The following is a 21,183-nucleotide window of genomic DNA, read 5'->3' as shown; positions in this document are numbered from 1 at the left end:
AGCTACGGATCAAAACGCAGAATCCGGCCATTGAATAATTTTTCTTTCAGCCCCTCAGAAAACCATTCAATTCCTATCAATTCTCAGCTTTCTTTTAATTGTTTTGTTTTGTATTTTTTGTTTTCTTGCTATTAATTAGTTTATTTCACAGTAGAGTAGATTAAGGTAAGAATCACCTTTCCATACTAATAGCTACAAGCCATTGATAAAGTAGATCAAGATGATTAAAGCAGTACGAGATAGTTAAGACTACCAGTCAAATCTCTTAAACCATATGCGTTTAATTACCTCTCCAACCCCAGTCTGGACAATTTTCAGGCCAGTCTCAGACTCCAGAAAGTTCTTCTCAGATTCTGTTGAGGTGGACAAATCATCTCAGAAATCAAGATCGGAGAAAAGCATTAAACTGCAAATGTGACAGAATAAGGTGCCCACACACAATGCCCGTGTGCGTATGTGTGTGTGGCTACGCATCATAGGTGTTAGAGCGAATGTGAGCTTCTCACCGGCTTTGGCGGCCACCTCTGCAGCCGTCATGTTGTGTTCATTCTGGCGGATGCGGAAAGTCAGCGCCTGACCCACCACGCTGGGGATACATATTAAAAAATAAAAAAACGGACATGGCGTGTAGAAGGCTCGTGAAAAAGAAGAATTAGTTACCCTCTGTTAGAACGACATGGCTGCAGCCTTACCTGATGTTGATGAAGCTGCTGGTTGTCAGGTGTATTTTTTCAGCCAGAAGCTGCAACAGCTTCACTCCGTCATACAGACTCAGGGGACTGCAGAAGAAAGAAAGAAGTCCTCATTGAAATCATCCTGTTTATGCATAAGATGTTTTCCGTTTGTTTTTGTCCACAAATGGCCGCAACGGATATCAATGGCACGTTGCTAAAAGCGCAGATTGCCCACCTCTGGTTGGTGACGATGTAACCATATTCCTCTTTGCCTCCGGTACCCTCCACTAAAGGCTCTTTAAAGCCTTTTTCAAATTCAGCAGGGACAGCCTGTGGAGGTCTGGAGGCAGACGTGGGGAGGCTGGCATTCTTAGCTAGGGTTTTATCAGGGAGTGGAGCGGAGGAAGCGGCAGGAGCATCAAGTGGACCAGGAACAGAAGCAGCCTTCTCTGGTTTAGGCATACTCTCTTTTTGCAAAAACTGCATCTAAAACGGTAGTAGCAGACAGGTGAGTGTAGAAAAGTGGATGGGTGACATGTTTTGATTGCTGCTAATTATGAAGACTGACATACCTGCTTAAGAGCGATGAGATCTTTCTCATTTGGGTCTATGTTGAGGGAGACAAAGCTCAGTTTCAGACTATTGCTACAATAAATCACGATACAGCTGTTGCTTTCCTCCTAAAAGGAACATTTTAGTTAATTCATGAAAAAGGATTAGATATTCCTTGCTGTACCGGTTTTCTCCTGCCCTTGCAACAGCTGCAGAATGAGAGCCAGCTTGTAGAGCTGCTCCTGACTGAGTTCCCTGGGATCAATGTTGTACCTCTGCAAGACACCCAACATCCTCTGGAGCAAGCCATCTAGCATGGAAGAGAAATGTTTTTACATGGCTAGCAAGCAAGTCGCACTAGACTATCCTTAAAGGTATTATGTTGCACACAAACATTTCATTTTAAGATCTTATGTTCACCATTGTTAGCAGCCAGGGAAGCAGAGTCCTGTGGCACTTTCTTATTCTGCAAGTTTTGTTGTCTGCCTGCAGTACCAAGCCTCTCCTCTAGGGTGTAGTCTTCCACATAGTCCACTGGTATCTCTATGTCCTGATAATAAGGGAGAGCTGCACAGAAACATGGTTATCATGGGTTAATTATGTGTGTGCTCGTGATCTGTCTGATATGTTAGCAGGAATTTTTTCATCTTAAAATACGTCAACAAAATTAGTACTACGTACAGTTATGATCCACCCTTGTTTTCTTAAAATTTGAACGGCTAATTTAATAGATTTTGGCTGTTTTTCTCTCATCACAGAACAGTTATCTACCTGATAATTTTCATAGTAACATGTTTTGCTGGTGATATGATCTAGAATGCACATGTATGTGTTATTCTCTTTGTAGAATTTAACCAAGGGAATCATAAAAACACTCAGGTTCTTATTTTGACACTCACGATGGGCTGCCAATATACAATGTATTTAGTTTTTTTGTTTTGCTTTCACATTTGCAGGGATGCCAATCAAATTGCAGTGTGATTGACAGTAAGTTGCACAACTGTATCTACAAAATGACTCAAAGAGTGATATTATCCAAGAAATTTGGCATTTGCCATCATGAGCTGCATTGTACTTTGATGGAATTTGACAAGTGGAGGCCAAAGGAAAAAAAGTGTCATGTCTAACAATACAGCAGATAAATAAGTGGGGGTAGCATCTAAAGTTCAGGTTTTTAACATACAGGGTGGGGGGGGGGGGGATTTGGTGAGGGGGGGGGGGTCATCAAAGACCTAAACGGATCAAAAAAGATCTTTCTAACTCCATAAACTACAATTAGTTCATCTACTCTTTAATAATTTGCATGTCAATTTTTTTCTGTCTTTAGGCTTTTTAGACAGGTTCAAGTAAAATGAGATTAAGGGGTAGTAACCTCTTTCAACTATTCGTGTCTGCTCTGCTGTTAGAAAAACAAAGTGGCTAAATACAAACAAGCAAAAAGTGCAGACACGGCAGATCCATCCTTTGAGTTTAAGAGTTCCTTTTAGGTCTAAATAATCCATGTCAGATAAAAGTAGCTGATTAAACAATAATACAAATAGTCCTCCTAAAAGGGATGCAGTGGCTGGACTAAAAGTAATACATTTTCAGAAAACAAATAACTATTACGGAAGATTTAAAAGGTTACAAAATAAATCCTCCTTCTTTTGAAGCATAATCTGAATGTCAGTCGTATTGAACAATTAAACAAAAGATTGTGCCTTCCAATGAGGCTTATTGGTCAGATTCAAAGCATAAAGTATATTGTAAAATCACAACGTTTAAGCAGGTATGACAACTATATTTCAAAAATCTTGTATTTATGTGTTATATTTTTTATTGTTCCAATTATATTATAGTCTTAAATGTTGTGCTTTTATTATTTATAAGTGTAAACTCAACATAATTAACAGATGGAAAGGCTTGAAAACAACCGTTTGTGCTTGTAATTAATTTATGTTTCACTTAGTAAAATGAGTTACTGAAGAAAAAGTTTTCAATTGTATTACAGTTTATTGTATACAACTGAATATTATAAAATGTTTATGTGATATAATATGTATTTTGTCTGCTTCTGCTTATTTTCTAATGATGAATATAGATTTTAGAGAATGTTAAGTGTTCACACAGTTACACTCTAAAAGAAGTTATGCTCTCCCACACATGATGACGCACCTGTCCGGTTTGCAATGACTCACTTTCAGACCAAGTTTTCTGATTGTGACGTATAGCATACTTGCATAATACCAATCTGAATAGCAAAAAAAAAAAAAAAAATCTTTAAAAGAAGCATGAACAGCGATAAGTCTTGCCTCCAAATTGGAAATTTTAAACTATTACTTTAGTGAAAAATCGGCACTGATTTGATCTCTGTGAGGATAGTTTTGGTCAAAAACCGAGGACTAGCATAAAAAATTGTACTTAATTTCCAAGTCAAGCATGCAAGAGTTCTTAGAAATACCCTTTAGATAATAGCATTAAATCTTGAATAAGCCAAGGATGGATTTACCTGCAGGAGCTATGGGAGCAGACCCTCTGTGCCGCTGAGACGGCTGTGCAGAAGCCAGGTAGAGCGACAGAGCTTCCTGCAGCAGCTGCCTGTCTCGCTCTCGTTCTCTCTGGCTGGCCTGGGACCTGGAAGGTGGGCGGGCATATCCGCCTCCCGCGCTCAGAAGAGATCTCTCCTCTTCATCTTGGTATCTCTGCTGTGATTGATGGAGATTGAAAACCATCACTTCTAATTAGCACCACCTACAGTGAGGTTTTGATTTTCATTTCAGAATGTAATGTCTTGACAGCTGCGATCTGGAAAACTATGACTTTAAAATCAGATTTGGAAGAATTAAGTGTGCTCATGTACCTGGTGGTATGCGTACGGGTCCAAGGACGCTGCTTGCATGCGCAGCGGGGACTGAGGAGGCTCCACATACATATAGTCCACATATTTACCGCCAGAAGATGTGGGTCCCTGATTTGGAGTTGGGGTGGTGGGAGACGTGCTGTTTTGAGCTATCAGACGGTACAGAAACGCAGGCAGGATTTATTTACACGTGTGTCGTTTCTCTGCAATCTTAGGTTGTTCATCAAATAGCTGAGTAGAAATGCTCACTGAGAAAAATGAGAAGAGGGCGAGGAGGAGCTTGGCTTCGAGGGAACAGTGTTATGGGGAACTCTCTTTAGCTCTTTTGATAAGATATACTGGGTGATGTCATCTTGCCATGACAGACCTGCACACAGGCACACAGAAACATCAATCAAGACCGTGAAAGCTAAGCTGGAGGAGGGTGTATGAAAAATGGACACATGCCAATAGAGATTTTCTACACTTATTTATCTTTTGCTGCGATAGATTGGCGAACTGTCCAGGGTGTGCACCGCCTCTCGCTTATTGACAGCTGGAGATAGGCACCAGCAAACCCTCGTGACCCCACAAGGGATAAGCATGTTAGAAAATTGATGGATGGATGGATGGATGGATGGATGGATATTTATCTTTTGCTGGCACCATAAGATTTCTTTCTAAGATCATTCAAGGATCTTAAAGATTGACTTTATGTGTCACAACCCAAAATGATCTGCAAACAGACCCCAGCTACTGGTGTTCTTCGTGGTCTGTCTTACCTTGCAACATGAGCTGTTTGAGGACTTCCTGCATCCTCTTCAGCACAGGAACTGTCACCTGGTACTGGACCAGGTCCTGGCTGGAGCTCCGACACTGGCCAAACAGCCCATCTAGAACAGGCAAACATATAGTATATCACATGTACTCAAAAGAGAAAACCTTATGTGCATACAATATATCAACTGCTTGATGAACTCTTTTTTTTCTGAAATCTTTCAAAAGTAAAGCGATCTCAGTGGTAATGCAGACATTTTATGTCAGATAAACTAAAAGCATATAATTCAGGATGCTGAGTCATCCCTTTATTAGTTTAATGCAATGTTTATGCAAGAAGTGGATAGTATTTTTTATTGAAAATGTACAATTCAAGAAAGCAAATAGATCCATTTTCACAGATTCGTCAACAAACAAAGCACACTGTGTCGACAGTGTCTATATAATGCTACTGAGATATGATTGAAGTATATAAATTACACCCATTTTTCAAGATTAAAGCATTTAAAAGGACATGAAATTAACATGTTTACGTGTCATGGTTTGAAAAATTACAACCCTACATTGCTTCTTGCAGTCAGTTTGACAAGTTTCTGTCTATTGTGTGAAAACAGTGTCTGTTTTCCTCAGCAAACCTGAATCCGCTGCTGGAACACTAATGCAAATATAACGGATTTTGCTATTGCACTCTTGCATGTTGAATGTTATTTTAAGTAAATGCATTATGTTGAGTTCAACACATAAGTTGGCAGAGCATACACAGCATTTACATCAACGTAGGCACTTGCTAATGTATTGACTATATGAAGAGACGCATATGAATCAATCCAAGACTGACAACATCCGCATTTGCTTTAGTCCAATATTGTAAGGAAACAACGTTGCATACTATGAAATCCAAATGAAATAAAAGTAATTAACATTTATACTCTTTAGGTTTACATAGTTTAGAAGATTCAAAAGGAGAGAAACTGTGCACCAACAGCAGGGTATCCAATTTAATGATAAACAGAGGCCATTTTAACCTAATGACATAGATAAAGGTGCATTTTTTTTGTTCCCAAAAATCGTTTTTTCTGAGATTTGACTGTGAGTAAAGATCATTAGATTAAGCACAACTGTAGTGAGAAGAAAGATAACGCAGGGGAGAGGATTTTTTTTTTCATTTGGTGCACTGATGAGTCACTGCAGGCCCCACACCGGCTAAACTGCACACAACCAAATCTGCTACAGCGAGATAAAAGGGGAATATGTTATACCGAGCTGAAAATAAAGTTTTATAACCAGAACAGAACAGTAAAAAGTCAGGAGGTATGCATGGGGGAATGTATGAGTCAGGTGAGACTGATTTCCAAGTAAAATAAAATCCTGAATGAGAATTCAAGCGTCAGGATCGACGTAGGCTTACCAATTTAGCTTTTGCTTGTGCTGTGGTATGAGTACTAAAATGATCCTAGAGACCATGTATATATATATATATATATATATATATATATATATATATATATATATATCAGTCATCATCCAATCAGCTCAGTCTCCCTCCGGCCACCAGTCTACTCTAGATCATCTTCACCTGTTGCTACTAATTATTCTACTCAGCTCACCTGTTCACCTATCTACATATACCTGCGTCAGCCAACTCATCCCTGCCGAAACGTCTCTCGTCTCATGTGATCTCTTCTCGGCCGTCTGGTTCAGTGTGATCTGATCTGCCTCTACCAGATCCTGTGTGCTCAGCCAGCTGGGCTCTTCAGTTAAAGTTGCCTGTTGTCTGCATGCTGCAGTTCTTCCTGTTTCCCTGTGAGTTCCAGCCGCTTGCTCTGACCGTTCTGGTGGTTCCCGAGTAAACGTTGCCTGTTTTGGTCTTTCACTACCTGCATCCTCTGGTCTCCTGCTCATCCCTGCCTGCCTGCATCATCAGCCATAACACATCTGTTCAAGTCTAGTTCTGCTTGTCTCCCTCACCTGCCACTATTCATCTGTCACAATAAACCTTTAAAAGAAACGTAACTCTGTGTCTGGCTGAATATCAGGTTCACCACTATTAGTCATTACAATTAAGTTTTTTTTTTTTTCAAGAATTACCACGCTGACGAACTCCTTCAAAAAATAATGCACTGGAACATTTTTAACAACATTCTTAGTTAAAATTCACAAGCTTAAGTTAGATTTTTTTTTCTTTCCAAATAGGAAATGGCAAGTTTTCTCTGTATCCCTGACCCCAAAATCCAATATGGCTGCATTTCTGGAGGATTTGTCCCATCAAGTATTTCACACACCATTCTGAAAAACCTTCAATAGTAAACAGAATGAGAATATTTAAAGTTCAAAAAGCAGCAAAATTTGCTTGTATACATTTAATAAGGGAGCATATTAATTAGTCACAGAGGTTTTTAAACTTTAAACTAAATGAGTGTTAAGTTAGGTTTAATGTTAATGGCAGATCAAAGTTACAACATCAGAAGTGAATGCAACACAGTATAAGTTGTTCATTCAGTTTACCTTTGTCCATTTTAGTTCGCTATAGGAGTTTTCTCATTTATTTACACCTACAATTCTCATTAGAGAAAGCAAAGCCTAACCAGCTTGAACAAATAGCTAATACTAAAATTTATTTTGAGAGACTGGTGCATCCCAAATATCACCAGTGGTACATGTACCATTGTTTGAAAGCCATCAGTTTGGCCGCATGTGGACACATGTCTGAGTTTTTGTGCTAAACTAAAAGCCAAGCTGAAAGACACAGCTCCCAATCTATTGACCACTTCCCAACCCTTAATTTTGATCAGGAAACATGGGTCATGTTCAAAAGAGGGATCCTGGGTTTGAGTCACGGAACCCAGCTTTCTTCATAGGATAGCAGGACTCTGCCACTGCTCCTCCTCTGCAGATGTAGTTCACGTAGATGGTACAGGTGGCCTGCAGGACACATTACAGGTAGGTTTTCCAGGCACTTTCTACTAAGAGGAACCCTCAAACATCACTGGAGGAACAATAGATTTACTATTGACCTGGTAATGTTTTGGAATCCCCCAGAATGAGGCGGATGAGTATTGCAGGTGAGAGGGATGCTTAGCTATCCCTCCCGAACACGTTACCCCTACAACCCAACCTCAGAAATGAGAAAGATAATAAATGACCATATATGCCTCACACTGCAGCTAGGTTTCCTAAAGCTGCACCTGCATGCACAAGGTTCAGGTGATGTTCATGCTCTGATTAACAGGAATTTGCACTCAGATTAGGCACCTGCAAAGTAACAGCAACATACTTACAAGAACACAACAAGGTACTGTTAAGATGTCATCACTTAAATCTTTTTTTCTTAAGCTTCAGTGGTTGGGATAACGCAGAAAACTCTTCGTCTATGAGAGGATTTATGGCCCCAAAAGAATCAGGGTTTTCATTGTAATTTAAAAAGAAATATCTTCTACATGATTTTACTTGAGTGAAAATGGCTGGACCCCTCTTTACTGCAAGGAGTAATCGTGCAACATCTATGCACACCATCTCCACTAAATCCATGCAAACTGTCTAGATAGGAAGGAATTAGCTTCAGGCTGTTTCCACCTGACCTGCATACACAACAGCCGGGTCAGACAAGGCTTTGTAACAACACAAATCAGCTTTTCCTATATATTCTATAGTTAAAACATAAATAATGTATCATAACGTGTATCACGTTTCTTCTTTATATTGCGCTGGGAGTCTTTTTTGATCTATATTTAGTTGTACACTAAACCTACATTGAAAGCATTGTGGCCTATTTAGAACAACTCTCCTTTCTCTTGGACAAATATAAACACTTCTAGCACTACTGAATTATTGATGGCCAAATCCTAAAGCTTCAAAGTAACATTTCACAAACTACTTAGTGATGTACCTTTTGCTGCTTGGTTTTCTTTTTGCAAAGCCTACAATATGGCCATGTTATATGTTGAGACTCTGAAATGAGCAGATATGCTTTCTGCCCTTAAAAAGACAAAGAAATTAAATAATTAAAGGAGCATAGTGTAGATTCCATGATTTTTGCAGACATCTGCCCCCTCTGGCGACAAGTTGAAATGACACCAGTGTTGTGCACGTGCATGCGAGAAGAGGAAAATCATCTGCCGCGGCGACTGCACATGTCTTTTTTTTTTAGTGGTGTGATGGTAAGAAAGCTATAAATATTGAATTTAGCCCATGTTTTCTTGCTAATGCATAGGTTACAGCGGAGACTCAACAAAGCAGGGTAAACGAGAAAGTGCATCAGGTCACACCCACATGCACGTCAAGGGGATTCGGCCCAAATCACTCTCTCATGAACTGACTAATCCAGCCTATAGAGGCAACTGCACTACAAGCAGCTGAGCACCTAATCAGCATCCTTTCTGTTCAGATAAAAAAAAAAGGATTGATTGTTTTTGAAAACCCACAGAATGCTGATTAGGTGCTCAGCTGCTTATAGAGCAGGGAAGTGTGGCAAGATTGCCAAAGTTTACACATCAAGCATTGCAAAGCACTTTTTAAAATCAAGCATAAGCTGTTTTGGACTAGAGATACATCTCAGTAAATTAGAAAATTTGATTTAAATTTGCTCTGACAGCAGACTGACAACTCAAGTACTATTTTTGCTGTTTGTTTTTCCTGTTTATTTAAAGCATCCCAATTAAAAACCCATGCTTGTTTTAGTCTGTAAAATGCTTTTTTTATGCTGTTTATTTCAAAAGAGGTAAAAATCAGATAAAGGTTACCATATGTTTTGGTGCACAAATGGACAACTAGGATTCTCTGCATTTTCAGGTGAATTCAAAATTGCTACACCTATGATGGAAGATGAAGCGCATTTAAATGTTTATTACATTTAATGTTGACTAAAAACAAAGTTTGCTTCACTAACAACTGCTATCTCAGACCTTAAAAAAGACCTTGATATTGGTCTAAAAACGCTTGATCTGTGTATCTTTAAATAGATTTAAAGAAATGTATTTTACTACTTTATTCTATTACTTTATAGAAAGCAAAAAAAAAACAAAAAAAAACAGCAACCCTTAGGTAAAAACAAAAAATATTAAGCTTATTTGTAACATTATTTACGATATCCTCAAGAGTAAACAAGCTTTCAGCTTTCAGCTTTTTTCTTTAAGTACAATACTGCCAGAGTGTTGACATAGTAGTTCAAGGTAAATAGCATTCACATCACAATGATGTTACTGCAAAAACAAAATCTTTGTAACGTTTTGGAAACAAGCAAAGGTATAAGTAGGTAATTTTATCCCTTTTGACACATACATATATGTGAACATGAGAAAGTGGATACGAGTTGATTCTATAAGCAGAGACTGCTGGTTTGAGTGGATTATATTTTACTTTGTTGGGATTTACTGAAAGTAGATGGAAAGCTGTGTTTTAGCAATCCCTATTAAACATTTTAGAGCAATTATGGCTGGAAGGCCACTTTTTGATGCACCACAGCATTGAAAAAGCCTTAGAGGGCTCTACTCATTACACTCTAATAGCTCTTATCAGTGCCAGGATGAAAAGGAAATCATTGCTGTCCGAGTTCAAATTGCTATGTTCAGTTTAGTTTAAACTTTAAAGGGTCACCGCAAGTTACTCTGTTGTGCTCTAATAATGAACTACAGTAAAGTGAAGCCAATTCCCTCCATCTTTGTGTTAGAGAGACACCAAACATTTTATTGGTAAATGGACTGAACTTATAGCACATTTCTTGGAAAACTGATCAAGAGCTCTTGCGCACAGTCGCACCCAGACTCAAAAACTAGCATTAGTAGGCAGCTTGTGGTTAAGTGCTTTGCCTAAAGGCACATCAACATTTTGCCCGGCAGAAAGCTGGAATTGAACCAAAAATGTCCAGCTGGTTAAAGACTAAAGAGTTCACAAAGACTTTGTAAAGAGCCACAGCTGTCCCTTCTTTAACCCAAGTTCTGGGCTCATGCTGTTTGAAAAGACACTTGGCAGTTCTAACCAAACATGGCTTTCAAATATTGTGACCCAGATTGTTGGGTCAGACAAGAGATGAGACAGACAACTATGCTGGATTAATTACTGGATCAGATTTCACTTTACCTTTTCCACAGGATGAAATAAGCAGTGGTAGGATGATGCAGAAATATAAAGGTAATGGCATGCCATTTGGGCCTTCAAGATGTGTATTTTGAGTATTTTCAGACAATTCAGTAGATTATTGTGTTTATAATTTGTGATTGTTTTCCCTATTTTTTGTGTTTCTTTCGATTGCTGTTTCCTTCATTGTTGTTGCCCCTTGAGTTGTTTAATCAGTTTCAGTGCTTCACCAATTTACCTTCCCTCCCAACAGCGCTTCTCAATACATCTAATGACTTGGGTTCCTCTCAGTTAAACTATACCACCTGTTTCTTGTTGCTCTGCCTGTAAACTTTCTGTGTTTCACTCTTTTCTGGTCCCAAATGATTCCTTCCGCAATTTAAAAATAATGCAGTTAGGATTAATCAATCTCTTTAAGTTGAGAGTATGTTTAAGAATGGCTATTTGTTGTGTGTGTCTCTGTGATGGAATGGCGACCTATCCATGGTAGAATGCTTGTGTCCTTTGATTATTAGAAATAAGCACAGGCCCCGATGCAGTCCTGTTTGCATTATGCTGGTATAGAAATCTAGTGCTATTTTAGGTTATGGGTTATTCTTTTCAGCACGCTTTTGGGTTCCTTTCACAATTGATATTGGTAACTTCCACCCATTTCTTGGGTGGAAGACCTAACTCAGCCTTCGACTAAAATACAACAACATTTGGTTTTTGACAGTTAAAACTGCTTAACTCAATCAGGTCATATTTTGTTCTGCGTTTTATTGAATCGCTGCAAACCTATTTATAGATGAAGATGATACACGTAAGGTGCAGCTTGCAGGAGACGCTCTCTCTCCCTCTAGCTCTCTCCTCAACCCATACATGGCATTCGTGCAATGGTCCTAAGACACGCGTCGTGCCCCCAGCAGCACAATTACTGCCTTCAGGCATTTCAAGGATAATAGAACTTACAATGTCAATGGATTATGAGAAAACTAGTTCAGTGGCAAAAACAATGGGGACCCAGGGAATTTTTAATCACTCGTAGAGGGCTCATTGACGTCATAAGAGAAAAGCGAAACGCTCACAAAAGCAAACGTCAGCGAAGCCATAGATCTGGAGGGAAGCACATATGCTGCTGTATGTCTCATCCATGATGAATAAACTGTTTATTTTTCATCTGCTTAGGCAAATGTAATTTACTTACCACTTTTTTATTTTATTTAAATGGCCGGACATATTTGATACATTATGAGAATATAAGAAAAATCAGGTAACAGAATAAAAACCAAAATATCTTGGATTTTATTAAGCAATATATATTTCCAACTATTATAACTTCGCTAGTCATCTGTCCGATGAGATTCAGAAGACAATGTTTTCTTCAGTAAAATGTTTCTTGCTATATTGGAAGTTACTATACATCAAATAAAACCAGGTCACAGTTATTTTCTACGACCTCATCAACTTAATTTCGTGTTGTCATTCGTCATTAATAAAACTGTATTTGAGCGGAAAAAGTCTGTTTTGATAAATAGAAACTACTTAGAAAAAAACACCTGATCACATCTTGAAGCATAACAAAATAAAAATAAGAAACTTAAATAGATTCTGAATGCAGTTTTATGAGCAGAACTGAAGCAGGAAAGAAAACAGTATCAGCGTTTTATGTGCCCTAAAATAAAAGCTTGCAACCAAGGTCCAACACCCACAAATCCCAGATTAGGGCCTATAATCTCTCTGAATTCATTTCTCTTAAATTTCTTTAAATCTCGTTACAGGGCTTTACTTCTGAAAACATATAGTCTCTATTTCTAGAAATAGTTCTATCTCAATTTAATTTAACATATTTGGATTGGGATAAACAAACTCGACCTGTCCATTTTTGACCCGAGAATGATAAGCAAATTAATCGTAATCGAATAGTATTTCATCCAGCAGGTTTTAGAGAGTTGATCAGTCAGAAAATAAATATTTTTTTCTGTTTTTAGTGCATGTTTTGTCAGCAATGTTTAAAAACAATGTTATTATTATCTGAAAATATGGGCATAAAACTGTAGGAAGTAAGCAGCAACTTTATTTAAATCATAAAGAGAAAATATGACTTTTTGTTGATTAAAAAAAATCCTGCAATCATGTCCCTCAAACGTTTCCATCAACATCTTTATCTAAGTATAATATGGTAGCTAAATACTTCTTATGAAGTGTTATTCACTGCGAATGTAGTGGCTTTGTTTTTATTTTCTGTCTGGTTGTAAGACGCTCTCACGCTATTAAAAAAGTGAATTAGTGCCGAATAATGTTTGAGGTTGTTTACTGGTTACTTTGCATATGAGGCTCTTGAAAGTGCAGGGGCTCAAAATAATATATTTGAGTACTTCTCCAAACATTTCCCCCCTGTTCTCCTTCTCCTCTGTGTTTAAGCAAGCTCACTTATCCATTTGGTATTCTGCTCAAGCGTCGAGTGTGTGCGTAAGTGCCGTTTCCACAGAGAAGGACGTAAGCCCGTGTTAGTGAGTCATCACTGTGTCAACACAACAAGTGTGGGGGAGTCGACCTTCCCGTGATGTCAGTGTTGCTATGGAGACAGGGGGTCGTGGGGAGGGGTTTAAATACAGATGAGGGACAGGTGACGGAGAGACGAAGACGAATGAAGCAAAAGGGGAGGAATCTTTTGTTTTCATTTTAGTACGTCTGCATACTTTTCCACTTCTCACATAAATGCATGTTGTTATTTCAATACCTATGGTGTGTTTAAGGATTCCCTCAAAGTAGATGCATTTTTAGTAAAAAAAATACAACAGTAAGTTTTAAAAAAGGATGTAATGTTGAATTATGCAAAATGACTGCATGTTTTACTCACCATCAGAGCAGAACTGATCCCTCATGCACAATTTTCTCTCAAACAGGCAACCTGAGATAGAAGGACACAGAGAAAGTTGACAGACCATCTTTGCAAACACTTCTACTTCTACCAACACATCGAAAGAGTGAAAAGGACGCAAAAAGATCCAATCCTGACTCACAATATCTGTGTGCATTTATGTTCTTATCTCTCTCTCTCTCTCTCTCTCTCTCTCTCTCTCTCTCTCTCTCTCTCTCTCTCTCTCTCTCTCTCTCTCTCTCTCTCTCTCTCTCTCTCTCTCTCTCTCTCTCTCTCTCTCTCTCTCTCTCTATATATATATATATATATATATATACATATATATATATATAATATATATATAATATATATATATAAATACAAAAAAAATTGTATATATATATATAAATGTATGTGTGTGTGTGTGAGTGTGTGTGTTTGTGAATCTTTATAATAGTGATGCTCTATTTCAAATGCTTGCCTAACCTGATCAATCAACCCTTTACCCTTTTCCACTCCATGCCTTTAGATCCAAAAAATTATTGGTACAAAGATGACCTTTTCTAAACGTGGAGACGAGCACAGGGTGATACCTCGGTGTTTATTTTTCTAGCTTTTAAACCATTTCCTATTTTAGTTTGGTGAGTAAGACCTTGGTGTATTAGCAGTGTGGGAAGGAACAGGTGGTCAGAGAAAGATAGGGATGCATGAATAAGTCTGTCTGGCTTTCTGTCCTTTCTCTCTCACAGCACACCTTGGATCTCTTCAAATTATGAAACCTACAATTGAAGGAAACCAAATATTTCACTAAATCAACCGTGATCAGAGCAGTCCGAATCTGCGTTGGAACTTTAGATAACTAAAAACAAAATTAAAGGCAGCACATGAAAGGTGGTGTGAGGTTATCCGTTTAAATTAAAGGAAAAGTGTAACGGTGACTCATATTTACAGAGCAGGACATTAAAACGGTTATTTTGGTTTTGAGAAGCATTTTGTTTTACATTACCTCAATTTTACATAAATGTTGCTGCCCTTTTCAAATAACAACTGTGTGTCTTGTGCCATCATGGACTATAATTTCAGCAGTGATTAACCTTCATTACAGTGGTCGGAAAAGAAGGACAAAACAAACCAAATGGTATCTAAATATAGCTTAAGAGCTTGCAAAGGATCAAATGTAAAAATAATTGTCATTTTTATTTTGCACTTTGGTTAAATTTCTCCTGGTGATTCATCAAGAGGCAACATGTGAAAACAAGGAATCAGATTCCAGTCAATTAAACAAATTGTTTTCCTGCCACTAAAAATGTCAAGAGCAAAAGACCAACACATACAGTGACCAGTTTGAGTAAACAGGTACTTTCTTGTCACCTTCTACTTTGCCACTTCACTATCTAGACACATGCTCAAACATGTTCCATATTGTGCTGCACTTGGTCAAAAATAACATCAGTATGCATGTTGTTTTAAAGAACTAGAAGGAGCAAAAGTAGTTTGTCTTGGTAGCGCAAATGTCCAGTAGGCTGTTCGATGCACTAGTCAATGACCAAACAAGCATAGTTTATGACTGTCATATTACTAGCTGCCATTAAAGCCCTAAAAATGGTCAACTTGTTAACTAGTAAGTGAGTAATCTTGTAAGGCTAGCAAGGCAATAAAAACATCGACTAGGAAATTAATGTGCATGAATTGAGGTTCTGTCTGTGTGTATAATCAATATAAAATTTTATTATGGTAGGTTTTCTCGGCAGAAAGGGTTTGCTCAAAGAGTCATGTGATTATTTGGGCTCGCTCCACCAGTTCACCACTTGGATAGCATGTAGACTTGAGGTCAGTTTTATGTTAGTAGGCTGAATCTGTCATCTAGTTCAATGTTAGGGCTTTTAATGCCAATTGGTTCCCTCATAAAATGTAATCACAGACTAAAATGGAGTCTAGTCATTGATTAGTGTATCACAAACCCCACTGATTTGGACTTTTGTGCTACCTGAGTGGCATTCTGACTTATTAGTAGGACTTCTGCGCCTACTAGTGGGGCGAAAGAGCCACTAAGGGCCAAAAACTGTAACGAGTTAGAGTATGTTTCGCTAGAGAAGGAAAATACGGAAGTAGTGTGAGCAAATGTCCAACTGCTGCAGATTGGTAACACAAAATGCATGGAAAAAGCATCATGGATATTTAACATTTGAAAAAAAAATCACCTTTTCCTAAATACGCAAGTCTATGGTTGGCTAGTAAGCTAGCAGGCAGAATTTCATTCATTTAACCTTTAATAGCAACTAGGTAACTAACATGACAGTCATTAACTTATTCACCAAAAAGCCTACTAGTTGGGACTTTAGTGTTACTAGTGTCACAGTTTTGTCTTACGAGTAGGACTTTTGGTTCTACTTGTAGTGTTATTGCAAACTAGTAGGTGATTGCAATGGCTGATATCAACAGTGTACAATATTTGCATAAAATGGTTTCCAATATGTCTTGACACAAAGCTTGAGCATGAAGCTGGAAAAGATTCATTCTTCTCGCCATATGATTTACTAACCATTACTATTGTATCTTATTAAACAGATATCATGTAAAAAAAAAATTGCAAAGTAGACCAAACGCTCCAATCAACGTTGTGATCGTGGTCATCCAACAGCAGCGTTTGTCATAGCAACAGGACATCTGGCTCTAAGACAAAAAAAAAAAAAAAAAAAGCTGGCTGCCAAGACGTCAACACAGACATGAGCATCACACCATCGCACATATGGATGTATCAAGAAAACAGTTGGCCGGATTAAAGTGTGAAAAAAAGAAAACACCAAAGAGATGCCAGCGGATGACAGAACAGCTACTGGTTTCTCTCCATGGTGCTGAAGTCCACTCGTCATTGTGACATTAATGCTCATCAGGCTATCTCCTATTCTTTTCTATTATTCTATATAGATGAAGGTACAATGTGCATTCCCTGAACTTGCCCTGATCAATTTCCAAATAAACGTTTCATAGCTTTTTTTTTAATACATTTGGGCAAACAAAAATATTAAACGGAATATAAACATTAGATTGCCAGTGTGAGTGAATATAAATAAAACATATACCAGGAGTGGGGAAGCTGATGGTGACACTCTTTTTGTTTTCAGGGGGCAAAGAGTATGAGCAAGAGAAAACATTTCACTTGATGTCAACAAGGGCTCAAATTACTTCAGTGATATGCAACGCTCAAATCATCTAAAGGCTTCAAATAAAATAAAAAAAGATATATAAAACCCACTTGTTGCAGAATTGTGTCATTAAAATAGACCAAACTATGCATCAACAAAAACAAGTATTATGTCACACAATGCAAAATCTGTTTTAAATAGTGAAGCTGAAACTGCTATTGTTAGAAATATTAACATCCAAATAAAAAACACAAGTGTTGCTGCATTTTCTATGAAGAGTAGTAAAATACAGGACCGATCAGTAAACATATTAGACATTGTAATCACACTCATCTTTTACTCAGCAAAGAACATTTTTCTGAAAACAGAGTTCAGGGTGTGCAATCAAAATACAGAGCCTAAATCGTTTTATTGTTCTCATTTCATATTTCAAAAGATTTAAGCATCTAAATTAAATATTTTTTTCCCCCATTTAGTCCACGGTTCTGTGTTACTCTACCTTTAAGACAGAAAAAACAGAAAAGTAAACACAATAAAATACAGGGCCAAAGTGATAAGATTATTTTATGAGGCTAGAAAACAAAACTGCCTTTTAAAAATACCCAGATTTTCTCCTCCCCATCCTCCCTTATCTTCCATCTCTTCTCCCCTGTTTAATCTCATTACAGACCCCCGTATTTACCCATGGAGGCAATCACTGAGTTAATTTGGTAAAGACAGACCGTGTAATGCGTAAATGCAGCTGATACACCATGCACAAGAGGAGATACGGTGGACGTTGCAATATTTAGTTGTTTGCGGTTAAAACTCTTTAAAGTAAATTGTGATAAGCAGCAACATCATCACCTTACCGTATTTCTCCGAGACAGCTGGTTGGTAGAGCACCGCCAAAAGGAGCAGAGCTCGCCATGGCTTCAGATGTTGCATGATCCCTCTGAAGCTGTACTGCAACGGATGGATGGAGAGAGAAAGACTCAGAGAGTTTTCCTCCTGTTTTAAATCCCCATTTTGTTTGACCGAGCCGTTCAGATCATGCAAAGGGATGAAAAGGGGGAAGATAAAACTAAATTGAGAAGGGAATCAAAATAATGGTTGGATGGGGAAGAAGAAACCCTCCCGATGAAAAGGCGGGGCGTGGGGACAGAGAAGGAGGGCACAGACCGTGGACGCGCAGCGTAGTACTGACTCACGACAGCACCGCTGCGGAAACAGCGCACGGCCGGTGGAAACGGGGAGTTCTCAGCAACAGGAGAAAGCAACGTGCAGATGCGTCATCAGGGCAGAGAAAACGGAGAGAAGGAGGGGGTGAACGAGAGCGTTTCATTAAATATTCCTCCCATTCTGAGACGTCATGAATGCAGTTTCCATTAACCTGGATGCACGCGCAGAAAAACGCGGAGGGTAGTTTTGCCTCCATCACACACAATAATAATAATAATAATAATAATAATAATAATAATAATAATAATAATAATAATAATAATAATAATAATAATAATAATAATTATTATTATTATTATTATTATTATTAATCCCAGAAGACTGTAAAAGTGCTGAAACCCTGAGTTCCTATAAATCAAGGTTAAAAAGCTGTTTGTTTAGAATTTCCTTTAAATGTTAATGTTCAATTCAAATTGTTGTAGTTAACTGAAACTTCATTACATTAGGTTTGTAGTCCTTTAGGTTTGTAGTCCTAATTACTTTATATGCTAACCTGCTGCTACAATTCCACTGCAATGTGCTTTCCTCTGTAATGTGTTATTTTCTTGTGTTCTGTTCATGCACAACAATTTGAATTGTCTATTTACTGAAATCTGCTACACAAATACACGTGCCTTGCCAAGAAGGAAGACCTTTAACATGCTAATGATATGTGTTTGTAATAAAAGCTGAAGAGGTAAGAACCCTGGTAGGACAACAGAGCACTGAGATCTACAGGGGTGCACACTGTTTTTTACATCATATCTCTCCATGAAGTCACAACAGTCGTATTTCCTACTAAAGGTTAATTAATATGTAGGTTTGGAGATTAAAACATTCCAAAAGGGAAGGTGGAAGCAGTAAGCTGTTAGGTATAACATATATTTACACACATAAATCAAAAACCTCTCAGAGGTAGAGGAACTGGTGCTTTGAAGCTCCCGTTGCTGTCCTCTCATGCCCTCTAGTGTTTGTTGAAATGCATTATTTGCTTCAGTTTCCAAAGTAGAGTTTTGTGACCCACTGTGGGTTGTAAAACACATATTTTAATTTCCAGCAATGTGTTTTCTTCTGCCTTGTATCAAAACATACCCATCAACCCACAATAACAGGCAGAAATGCATTCATAGCAGTGATATCAACAGGAGTTTAAAGCAGGTATTGTCTTATATATAATGTTTGGCTGGTCTTATTTAAGGTATGAGAAATTAAAAACTGAGTGAAGCAAATGTTTAGTTTCAGTTACTTGAAACTGAAAAACTTGTTCTTGTAAATTGTCTATTGAGGTTTTTAATGCTTAAATATACATACACGTTTAACATGTTTCTTAAACTCACCCTACTCACTTGCACACTTTTTTAAATGTAAGCTAATGTATGCCATTTCTATTAACTGTACATTACTTTTTCCAGTGTTTAGTGCTGGTACACCCAAATTTTCCTACTGTGGGACATTAAAGGACCTTTCTATTATTTTCATTCATTATTTTGCTGGGTGCATGGCGGTCTTTTTGGTGATGTGTAATGTCTTTTGTGACTGCCCATATGAAAAATATATATATACATCTTATAAAGTTTGTATCTCTTTTAGTTGAAACTTGAATGTAATGCATCAGACAGTCAAACCAGATACAAAAATCCTGGTAAACTAGTACAAAATGAAACTTAGGATTTGGGTTCTTATCAGAACAATATATGACAGTAATTTCACATACAATATGCTTAGTAGAAAAATATTACTATCAAACCTATATGACTGGTCGCTAATCAGTGAAACTAAACTACTGCAAGACACATAGAAAATACTTGTGCTGTCACAAATATAAGATATACATAAACTACAATCAAATCTGATGATAAAATTAAGTAAATGCATGACTATACAAAAAGCAGGGGACACTTCATTGTTATTTCTGTCAAACAGTTTGGAGGCATTGTAAGCATTTCATAAAAGACTATTACATTCATTATTTTGGGAGAAATACTTTTAATTTGGCACAAGATCAAGAGATTGCATATATAGCACATTATCTTTTGGAATAAATGTAAATACTTGGTTATCTTTTCACATAACCCGAGTTCATTATAGTGATGCTTGTACCACTAAACAACTGTTCTTTGGTAATTTTCACCAAAATACATATATGTTGAAAACAGGCATTGCACAATGCTTCACAAAACAACAAATGGACATTTCCTTCACTGAGGTCCAGTTTCATTTGTTAAATTAAATTTCTGTTTAGAAAGTTTCCTTATTAGCTCAGAAACCCAAATTGTGATCCTTTTTTAGATGACTTGCAGTAATGCGTGTTTAGTAGCCGATATACAATCGAGCTGGACAGTGGACGTTGTATGCCCATACATGGTCTAACTATCTGAGTTGCATTTATAGCTTTGTGAAAGTCTGTGGGAAAGTGAATGGTTGACATAAAGCTCAGTTCAGTTCTGATTAGAGAACCTCTGGCCAACTTCAGCACTGTAAAATTACCATATTTTGTTTAATATATGAAATACATATAAAAGTGGCCACTTTTAAGGCTAAATCATATAAGCCTTATTTAATGTGCAATACATGAAACATAAACTGAAGATGTTTGAATGCTTAAATTTTTATGTGTCTGTGGGGTGTGTTTGAAAGCTCAACTTTTCATTAGGTTCATAAGATCATACCTCAGTGTGACTGCCAGGCTTTGGGAACTTGCTCACCGGTTTCCTGTTTATCTTTATACTTTTGGGGAAAAGTTGCTTTAACAATATGATTTTTTGTCCACATTTTCTACAATTATTGATTGTTACTGATTTGATGGTGCTGTCGTGGTGTGTTGTTAGCCAGCCGGATGAAAGAAGCCTCCTACACTTTTCCATTGATTACAAGAAAGACAAATTCAAAGACTTCCGGTCACTAAAAACTCAGGGGATCTAGCGTGTTGCTTTCCTGCTACGAGAGGCATGTTTGTTAAACACCTGACTGATTCCAACAAATGTACCATTATATAACCTCTTGTTATAACCTCTTGTGTCTATGACAGCAGAACCAAAATGGATGATATTATGTGCAAAAACCCATGAAATCTGAATTTAGTCACATTTATTATTTTATTTT

General features: G+C 37.6%; 1 protein-coding gene across 1 annotated transcript in view; it reads right to left on the bottom strand.

Annotated features, from left to right (window-relative positions):
* The window catches only part of ptprna (protein tyrosine phosphatase receptor type Na), a 28,140-nt gene extending 10,332 nt beyond the window's left edge, over nt 1-17,808 (bottom strand). Inside the window, 14 exon segments of the mRNA XM_012870847.3 lie at nt 289-353; nt 507-586; nt 693-779; nt 910-1,160; nt 1,247-1,281; nt 1,411-1,536; nt 1,647-1,793; nt 3,715-3,910; nt 4,066-4,176; nt 4,178-4,214; nt 4,315-4,432; nt 4,827-4,937; nt 13,736-13,786; nt 17,733-17,808. Of these exon segments, the coding sequence (XP_012726301.2) occupies nt 289-353; nt 507-586; nt 693-779; nt 910-1,160; nt 1,247-1,281; nt 1,411-1,536; nt 1,647-1,793; nt 3,715-3,910; nt 4,066-4,176; nt 4,178-4,214; nt 4,315-4,432; nt 4,827-4,937; nt 13,736-13,786; nt 17,733-17,808 (1,491 nt within the window).
* Between the last annotated feature and the right edge of the window lie 3,375 nt (nt 17,809-21,183).

This window comes from Fundulus heteroclitus, chromosome 7 (assembly GCF_011125445.2).
Source record: "Fundulus heteroclitus isolate FHET01 chromosome 7, MU-UCD_Fhet_4.1, whole genome shotgun sequence".
Lineage (NCBI taxonomy): Eukaryota > Metazoa > Chordata > Actinopteri > Cyprinodontiformes > Fundulidae > Fundulus > Fundulus heteroclitus.
The sequence above is the reverse complement of the archived record's forward strand: the minus strand, read 5'-3'. Positions and strand labels throughout refer to the sequence as shown.